This window comes from Nanorana parkeri, unplaced genomic scaffold (assembly GCF_000935625.1).
Source record: "Nanorana parkeri isolate BGI_ZX_2015 unplaced genomic scaffold, ASM93562v1 scaffold3028, whole genome shotgun sequence".
Taxonomy (NCBI): domain Eukaryota; kingdom Metazoa; phylum Chordata; class Amphibia; order Anura; family Dicroglossidae; genus Nanorana; species Nanorana parkeri.
The window spans coordinates 38,690-48,782 of record NW_017309296.1 but is presented as its reverse complement, the minus strand read 5'-3'; the positions used below and the strand labels follow the sequence as shown (position 1 = coordinate 48,782).

General features: G+C 49.7%; 1 protein-coding gene across 1 annotated transcript in view; it reads right to left on the bottom strand.

The window, feature by feature from the left end:
• LOC108802678 (cyclic nucleotide-binding domain-containing protein 2-like) overlaps positions 1-10,093 on the bottom strand; it is a 38,050-nt gene that overhangs the window by 16,916 nt on the left and 11,041 nt on the right. The window contains exons 5-9 of the mRNA XM_018574535.1: positions 7,365-7,518; positions 4,691-4,876; positions 3,213-3,272; positions 1,291-1,454; positions 126-282 (exon numbers count right to left, since the gene is read on the bottom strand). Coding sequence (XP_018430037.1) covers positions 126-282; positions 1,291-1,454; positions 3,213-3,272; positions 4,691-4,876; positions 7,365-7,518 — 721 coding nt within the window. The remainder of the gene's footprint in view (positions 1-125; positions 283-1,290; positions 1,455-3,212; positions 3,273-4,690; positions 4,877-7,364; positions 7,519-10,093) is intronic.

Below are 10,093 nucleotides of genomic sequence, written 5' to 3'. Positions count from 1 at the left end.
GGGGGGGGGACCGGCTGCACCAGCGGTAGGCCTATCCCTGAGTTAGTTACAGACAGGAAACTCCCCTATGTTACCACACCGAACGGTATTCTAATTCAGTATCAGTGACAGAGCAGGGGGCTTACCCCGAAGCTGGCCCCTTTGTGGAGCAGGATGGGTTCGGGGTCCAGAAGGGCGCTACTGCCGTCTTCATCCTGCGTGACCGCGATGACCCCGGAAAACACAAAGTAGAAGCTGTCGCCGCGATGCCCCTTCCGCACGATGACTCTCCCGCGTCCGAACCTGCAGAGACACGAGACTCACCACTGATCAATGGATCCCTTCGCCGGGAGGACGAATCCCACCGACACCTGACTGCAGATCACGGGGGCCCCATAGTAAAAATGTGACGGGGGCCCCTTCTGATGACCTCTCTCTGAGCTGTGAGTAACAATGCCAAGATCCCAAAGACTCCTCCTGCGTATCTGAAGTCGTCTCTACACTGGAGACTGTCCAGGGAATTAGAGTTGTCATCAACTGCAACCACTCTGACCCTTAAAGGCACAGTACCGTTTTATCTTCACATCTTCTATGTTTAATTTGACTGAACAAACTAATTGGGCCCCTTCCACCCCCAGGGCCCCATAGCAGCCGTCTGGTCTGCTATGGCTATCGTTAACAATTAACACCTGGCCAGACACTGGGATGGGTTTGCAACATTGTTATTATAATTCTTCCGCTCCGGTAACTTTGTGTCCAGGTTAGAAGGTGTGTAAACCCGAACCGTGAACTGCTCCCGCCCGCTCCCTATTGGTCTGTTCATTATATCATTGAAAGTGTCTTCTTAGATCTGTTTGATAAGTGCAACTAAATACATTTTGATCCCGCCAAAAATCCAGTGAGCTGATAACCTCCTGTGCTCTCTGCCTGTGCTGTACTACCGATACCTCAAGCAGTGTTATTAGCCTTGCCCAAACTCAGAGGTGCAACTAGAAACCTCAGGGCCCCGGTGCTAGAAACCATGAAGGCCCGCCCCCCCACCATCAAAAAATATTGCTGCCTCGGCAGTTACCGGGGTAGCACATGTGTGTAGTCCCAGGAGGCAATGTTGGTGCCGCTGGGGTTACCGGGGCTGGACCCTCTTCTTCCTTTCCAGGACCGCCCCCCCCCCCCAAGTAGCGGAACACAAGGGCGACTGCTGTGACCCAGGTAGTTCCCCCATTGCCCAAACCACTACCTCCAGCCCTGCGGCACTCCACCGACGGTGGTCACCGCACTGATGGGTGGCAGGCTGCGGCGCTTTGTACTGACCTGCGGTAATAGACGACTCGCGCCAGCATGTGCTGCATCTGGGTGCTGTACCTCCGGAAGCCGAGGATCCCCATCATCATGCTGCGGATGAATCGAATGTCCTGCTCGGAGCGCTCCTCCGGCCGCCGCAGAGTCACCTCTATCGCCTTCTCAGGGAAGGTGAACTGTAACCAGAAAAACATGGAGGATGTTTCTGCATGGACCTCGACAGTCTCGTTTTTCATTTTTATCAGTAAAAACACGTCCCTGATCCTCAATCAGTGATTATTGCCAGATGGACATGGTGATATCAGGTCTGCTGCAGGCAGGATTTGGCATTTCCTCAGTCTCCCCTCCCCCAGTGATCAGTCTGCTGCAAGCAGGAGGAAGCATTTCTTCAGTCTCCCCTCCCCCAGTGATCAGTCTGCTGCAGGCAGGAGGAAGCATTTCCTCAGTCTCCCCTCCCCCCAGTGATCAGTCTGCTGCAAGCAGGAGGAAGCATTTCTTCAGTCTCCCCTCCCCCAGTGATCAGTGTGCTGCAGGCAGGAGGAAGCATTTCCTCAGTCTCCCCTACCCCCAGTGATTAGTCTGCTGCAAGCAGGAGGAAGCATTTCCTCAGTCTCCCCTCCCCCAGTGATCAGTCTGCTGCAGGCAGGAGGAAGCATTTCCTCAGTCTCCCCTCCCCCAGTGATCAGTCTGCTGCAAGCAGGAGGAAGCATTTCCTCAGTCTCCCCTCCCCCAGTGATCAGTGTGCTGCAGGCAGGAGGAAGCATTTCCTCAGTCTCCCCTCCCCCAGTGATCAGTGTGCTGCAGGCAGGAGGAAGCATTTCTTCATTCTCCCCTTCCCCAGTGATCAGTCTGCTGCAAGCAGGAGGAAGCATTTCCTCAGTCTCCTCTCCCCCAGTGATCAGTGTGCTGCAGGCAGGAGGAAGCATTTCCTCAGTCTCCCCTCCCCCAGTGATCAGTGTGCTGCAGGCAGGAGGAAGCATTTCTTCATTCTCCCCTTCCCCAGTGATCAGTCTGCTGCAAGCAGGAGGAAGCATTTCCTCAGTCTCCCCTCCCCCCAGTGATCAGTCTGCTGCAGGCAGGAGGAAGCATTTCCTCAGTCTCCTCTCCCTCAGTGATCAGACTGGAACTGTGTAACAAGTCGCAAGGTGAGAGGTTGTAGCAGGGGCCGGTGTGTGTCAGACATTTGCCAACAGAACTGCACAGGTATCAGGAGTTACATGAATATGTTATTACTGATCCACCATCTCAGTACAGGAAGTAGACGGTGACAAGGGAGGAGCTCAGATTTTGTCCAAACCCGAGCTCCTGCAAAGATAGAAGAAAGCTCCTCCCCCTGCTGCCAGATCAGCTGCAGCCAGGGAATTTCCCGCCCGCTGTGTAGCAGGGGTGCAGTGACATCATTGACCTTATATGGCCACATGACTATATTTGGTAAATGGCATTGACCTAACATGACCATATAAGGTCAATGATGTCAGCACAAGCATCCCGCCCCTTTGTTTATGTGCAGCTGAGGGGCGAGGAATGCCACGATACTTCCTAACCCCGGATGATGCCAGAACAAAGATGGCTCTGTCCTTCTGGAAAGAAGGCACGTTGAGTGTTGGGATCTCCATGACAAGTGATAAATACCCCGGACAGGTGGGACTTTTTTTGGCAGAGCACCTGACATGGTGAACGGTAAATTCTTCTTTATTACGTCTGTAATTATTCCTGACATGATTACACACAGCGGAGCTCACCCTGTACGCAGAGCTGATGTTATCAATGTCATAAAACAAGCCACGGCGTCCCCTCGGGATATTCACCTCCACTGATATAACATGTTTGTATTTCATGCCAAGACCTCAGGGGAGGGTCTCCTGAAAGCTCCGCCCTGGAGGTACTCTAAGCTGGAAAACCCGCAGTCACAGCCTCAGGCTAGAGTCGCTCACCTCGTACTGAGTTTTGAAGAAGTTCGAGTCAAATGCCAGAGCCAATTTCTCCTTCTCTTTCTTTCCTTTGTCCTAAAATGCAGAAAATGATAATTTCTCCTTATTCTAGACATGCAGAAGTCATGTTCACAACCTGTCCCAACAATGTGTTCCTTTTCACTTCCAGGCAGGCCCATAGGGCTGTGTGAGGTCTGAGTCTCCTATATTAGATAGGACCAATGGCGTAACCTAGAATTCACAGGGCCCCACAGCAAAATTTCGTATAGATACCCCCAACCCAACCCCCTCCCTGCCAGAAAAAAAGAACCTACCTCCAAAACACGTTCCCGCTCACTGCTGCAGAGCCAACCATAGACCCTGCAGAGCCCACACAGAGCCCACCTGACATCCCGCACAGCCCATCAGACACCCCGCACATACCAGAGACTCCAAACAGCCCACGTGAGACCCCGCACATACCATAGACCCCGCATAGTCCACCTGAGAGTGACACTGCAGAGCCCACTTGAGACCCCGCACATATCATAGACCCCGCACAGCCCATCTGAGACCCCGCACATACCAGAGACCCTGCACAGCCCACGTGAGACCCCGCACAGCCCACGTGAGACCCCGCACATACCATAGTTCCTGCACAGCCCACCTGACACCCTGCAGAGCCCGCCTGACATCCCGCACAGCCCATCTGCCACCCCGCACATACCAGAGACCCTGCACAGCCCACGTGAGACCCCGCACAGCCCACGTGAGACCCCGCACATACCATAGTTCCTGCACAGCCCACCTGACACCCTGCAGAGCACACTTGAGACCCCGCACATACCATAGACCCCGCATAGCCCACCTGAGAGTGACCCTGCAGAGCCCAAAATAGACTCTCTATGGTGGGCTCTGCAGGGTCTCAGGTGAGCTGGTCACACCCCTGCTCACCCCTTGCCTGTCAGCTCCGATCCGCTGTCAGCCTCCTCCACTGCCGGCCCCCACCTCCTCCACCGCTGCCAGGCCCTGCCTCCTCCACCGCCGCCGGGCCCCAGCCTCCTCCACCGCCGCCGCCAGGCCCCAGCCTCCTCCACCGCAGCTGCTGGCTTTCACTGACTCAACAGCGGCTGTGAGGAGGAACGGGCAGCTGAACAGATCACTGATAGGTTGTCAGTGATCTGGACAGCGGCGCGTTCCTCCTCACAGCCGCCAGTGACAGTCCTGCAGCCTGCGATGCCATAGCGACCCAGGCGGCCCGCACAGTATCAGGGGGACCCCTTTGTTCCTGGTCCTGGCCAGGCCCCCCTGTGCCATGGGCCCCATAGCGGCCGCCTGGGTCGCTATGGTGATAGTTCTGCCACTGGTTAGGACCTCCCCTAACAACAGCCCCCTTAGCGGCTCCGATTTCAGATAAGGGCTCAGACAACACACAGCCCGCTCATGGTTGATGTAAATTACAAACACAGCTCCACAGTCTGTATAAGTGGGCGGAGTTGGACTTTTTTCCTGGAGGGAACGTATGTTTCTCCTCTCACCTGCTCCTCGTAGGCGGGCTCTTCGGATTTGAATCCAGACACCTCAACATCCCCCCAGAACGACGACCCCCTCGCCTCCTCCGCTGCGTGGATGAAGCGCCTGGTGGCCGCTTGTAGGAGGGTGACCTGGCGCACCGCATCGCGGAGACTCTGGTGGACGAAAAGGCAACGTGTATAAAATGTATTTATTACGGTCGCTACAAAAAAAAAAATTTGTTATAAATATTTAATTTCTCATTGAGGAAAATGATCAAATATGGAATGTGAATATTTAATGTTACCATTTGAAGGCAGCAGACGGTAAGCTCTCTGAAGGCTCCTTCATACAGCTATTGTGTTAGAAAATATCATCCTGAATGACTCAGAGGAGGGACAATCCCCCCTCACTTTATCTTAGCAGAGATGAGAACATCATAAAGAGAAGCTACAAGTCTATTAGACCAACATTCACACAGCTTTCAAACACTTCTACAAAAGAATACAGTGAAATAAATGTGAATCTTGGGTGAAAAGGAGAACTATGAGGTGAGTGCTTTTCACTCACCTCATAGTTCTAGCCGACCTGTGACAATGAGTCTGTCACAGGTCGGCTCAGTAAATCGGGAGGTGAGCGAACACATACCGGCGTTCTCTCACTTCTCGATCCTGTCACGGCTCTCTGCCATGACAGGGGGAGGGGCTGGATTCCCCCCTCCCCGCCAGCGCTGACAGGCGGAACGGACGGGGGAGGGTACAGCTGGCCCTGCCTCTAGATAGGCAGAGCCAGCTGTCAGTCACGCAGCTGGGGGGATCCCGGCACAATTGTCGGGATCCGCTTCAGCTGCGGCGTCTCAATATACAGCTCGCGGTATACTGAGCTTAGGGTAACGGGAGGACGCTAGTTTGTGTCCTCCCATTACCCTAAGGAGGACTATGGGGAAAAGACTTAACTCCATAGTTCTCCTTTAATCATGTGTGAAGAAATGTATGCACTGAATCCTATGAGTCGGCCAACTCACTGAAAACAACGCACTCCCTGTGAGGCTGTTGTCTTATCTCACTGCCTTAGCAGTGCACCGCCTGTTTAGCCATACGCGGTGATTGGCCTTCCCCGTTCCTCTCTCAGTTCTTCTCTATCAGTCTGCTCACAGTGCATGCTGATCTAATGTGAGCAGTGTTTCAGCAAGGATGCCGGCTGTACCGCCTGGCATAGAGCAAACACCTACATGCAGAGCATTCTATATGATATAAACGGCAAGAATGTGTATTCACTGAAAATATGATTCGGTCAGCCCTGCAGCCATTGTCTTGTCCCGCAGCCCTCAGGCGACAGTCATGTTTGTCCTGTGGCCCTATAGCAACTGGTCACTGAATAACCCAGAAGGATGGGGAAGACACAGACCTGATTGTACTGCATGTGTAATGTTATACCAAAGCCCCCCCCCCCCCTCCCCCTCCTGTAATGTATAGGAGGATCTGCCACTGAGACCTGTGAGGACATCTGAATTAAAGAGTCTTTACTGTATAGGCACCCGTGCTGCAAAGTTGCTGGTGTGACAAATCTACATATACACTATATTGCCATAAGTATTGGGACGCCTTTACACGCAGATGAACTTTAATGGCATCCCAGTCTTAGTCTATGGGGTTCAGTATTGGGTTGGCTTCGCCCTTTGCTGCTATAACAGCTCCGCCTCTTCTGGGAAGGTGTCCACAAGGTTTAGGAGTGTGTCTATGGGAATGTTGGACCATTTGTGAGGTCAGGTACTGATGTTGGGGGAGGGGCTCGCAGTCTCCGCTCTAATTCATCCCAAAGGTGTTCTATGGGGTTGAGGTCAGGACTCTGTGCGGCCAGTCACGTTCCTCCCCCCCAAACTCCCCCATCCATGTCTTTATGGACCTTGCTTTGTGCACTGGTGCGCAGTCATGTTGGAACAGGAAGGGGCCGTCCCCAAACTCCTCCCACAAAGTTGGGAACATGAAATTGTCCAAAATGTCTTGGTGTGCTGATGCCTTAAGAGTTCCCTTCACTGGAACTAAGGGGCCAAGCCCAACCCCTGAAAAACAACCCCACACCATAATCCCCCCTCCACCAAACTTTACACTTGGCACAATGCAGTCAGGCAAGTACCGTTCTCCTGGCAACCGCCAAACCCAGACACGTCCATCGGATTGCCAGACAGAGAAGCGTGATTGGTCACTCCAGAGAACACGTCTCCACTTCTCTAGAGTCCAGTGGCGGCGTGCTTTACACCACGGCATCCCACGCTTTGCATTGCACTTGGTGATGTGCGGCTTGGATGCAGCTGCTCGGCCATGGAAACCCATTCCATGAAGATCTCTACGCACTTTTGTTGCGCCATTCTGAAGGCCACATGGAGTTTGGAGGTCTGTAGCTATTGACTCTGCAGACAGTTGGCGACTTCTGTGCGCTTCAGCATGCGCTGACCCCGCTCTGTCATGTGACGTGGTCGACCACTTCCTGGCTGAGTTGCTGTTGTTCCCAGTTGCTTCCACTTTGTTATAATCCCAGTAACAGGTGACCGCGGAATATTTAGTAGCCGGGAAATGTCACGGATGGACTTATTGCACAGGTGACAACCTATCACGGTACCACGCTTGTAGTCACTGAGCTCCTGAGAGCGACTCGTTCTCTCACCAATGTCTGTAGAAGCGTCTGCTTGCCGAGGTGTGTGATTTTATACACCTGTGACCATGGAGGGGATTGGAACACCTGGATCCTCTGGCTAGCAGGTCTGTAATTATCACCCTCATGAGGTTTTAGTATCCCCATTCGGTTGATCATTGTGACGCTGAGATAAAAGGTGACAGACACAAAGGATCATAGCATAATGATCTGTGACTAATTCGGGGCTCACTAGCAACTTTTGCAGCAGCTCCGATTGACCAGAGGCGGTAGGACGAGAGATCCAAAGGTGCCACAGATCTCTGCTACAAAGTTGCTGTGTTAACAATTATAGAAAGCCAAAACTTTTCTTGTAATTTTTTCATAGAGTACCGAAGGGTTAAAAATCTACCAAACCACACAAACATTTCCTTCTGAATGAAATGGGGAAAAAATTAATTAACAAAATAAATAAAATCAAAATAACCAATGTTACTTGTATCTCTCTGTCTTCCTCTGATCAATGTTTATAAACAATGTTACTTGTATCTCTCTGTCTTCCTCTGATCAATTGTTATATACAATGTTACTTTGTATCTCTCTATCTCCTCTCTGATCAATGTTTATAAACAATGTTACTTGTATCTCTCTGTCTTCCTCTGATCAATGTTTATAAACAATAGTTACTTTGTATCTCTCTATCTCCCTCTGATCAATGTCTATAAACAATGTTACTTGTATCTCTCTGTCTTCCTCTGATCAATGTTTATAAACAATAGTTACTTTGTATCTCTCTATCTCCCTCTGATCAATGTCTATAAACAATGTTACTTGTATCTCTCTGTCTTCCTCTGATCAATGTTTATAAACAATAGTTACTTTGTATCTCTCTATCTCCCTCTGATCAATGTCTATAAACAATGTTACTTGTATCTCTCTGTCTTCCTCTGATCAATGTTTATAAACAATAGTTACTTTGTATCTCTCTATCTCCCTCTGATCAATGTCTATAAACAATGTTACTTGTATCTCTCTGTCTTCCTCTGATCAATGTTTATAAACAATAGTTACTTTGTATCTCTCTATCTCCCTCTGATCAATGTCTATAAACAATGTTACTTGTATCTCTCTGTCTTCCTCTGATCAATGTTTATAAACAATAGTTACTTTGTATCTCTCTATCTCCCTCTGATCAATGTTTATATACAGTATGTCAGACGGCCTTTTTTTGACAGCAGCAGCTTCTATGGCTCCTGTATTTACACAGCAAGTCCTGGCTGTCATTTTGTCAGTGGGGAACTGCGGGGATGTGCGATGGTGGAGAGGCAATGGGGCAGAAGGGCATGAATATGAATACATACATATTATATATGTATAATGAGCAGACATGTAAATTATTAAAAACTATTCCAAACAAAATATAAAAAATCTAAATAAATGTATTCAATCAATAATAATAATACTATCCAGAAGTCCATAAATGTACAATGAGCAACTCCTGACAAAGTGTTGGTTGGCCACTGTACACGTGGAGTTTTTCCTTCAACCAAGTTCATTTAAAAATCTACTTTTGTCAAGTGCAAGAGGTAGTTAGACAAATTTCTATAAAGCAAGGATAATTCTTCTCTTAGACAGTTGTCACCTGGAAGAGGTGTCCCCAGTGGATTTAGCAGAGGTTTTAATCATTCCATATTCCATCCAAAACTAAAACCAAAAGCTTCGGCTTTACACAATCTGTGGCCATTTGATAGAACAACCAAACGTTCTGCTCCATTTATTTTGTCAATCCACACAGAGCAATCAAAGGCATAAAATAAGAGATGGGATCAAAATTTCCCCGCATAGAAAATCAGGACTGCTTTAGAAGACATGGGCGTCTTTTCCCCCCCTCCCCCCAGAGACCTTGAATGATCAATCAAAACTTTAACTACTTTCCAATCCTCTGAGCCGGCCAGCTGTGACGGCGCTTCCTCAAGCCTGTCTCCTTCTGCTTGTCAGGGTTTCTTACCCTTTTGTGTCCTGTTAACTTGCAGCCTGTTTTCTGTTGCAGTATGTCTGACATTGTTCTTTCCTCTTTGGCGCCAACCCCAGAAATATCATCATTCTGCAACTTCTGACAAATTCCTGTCTCAGAGTGATGATGCAATACCAGGTCACTATTTAACCATCATTCTCTGCCCTTGCGTGTGTTCACATCTACCAAGCGCTCTGCTGTTGTTCCTGTTCTCTGTGTATGACCCTGGCTCTGGCTGACTGATCTCCTGGTTCCTGACTCTGGCTATTGTTTCCGTTCATCTGGCTCTCCGTGCTCCCTGACCTGGTTCATCTGACTACCCGCTATGGCATCTGACCTCTGGCTTGCCACCGACGACGTCCTGGACTTCCTCCAAAGGTTTTCGCCATTTTCGTTTATCGTTATTTTCAATAAACTCCTTTTTTTTTTTTTAAACCTGCACTGTTAGTTTCAGTCTGGATTCTTGGTTTCCTGGAACTGCTGCAGTGCTGGTATGTCCCTTGTCATCCTCACGTCCTATACACTGTGTATAGAAATTGATGACTAGGGGACCTTAGATGACTCAGGGTAGAGACCCTCCAGGTAACGGGTCTAAGAGCAAGCCAGCTCCGAGGACCAGGTGAGTATCACTTTTTCTATGTTCCTCCCTAGACCAAAACAAGGACTTGCAGTGCGGGGGTTAATACACAATATCTCCGTAGTTCTTCTTTAAGAGGGGTTTTTGGATAAGCCATTCCCTTCAGTACAA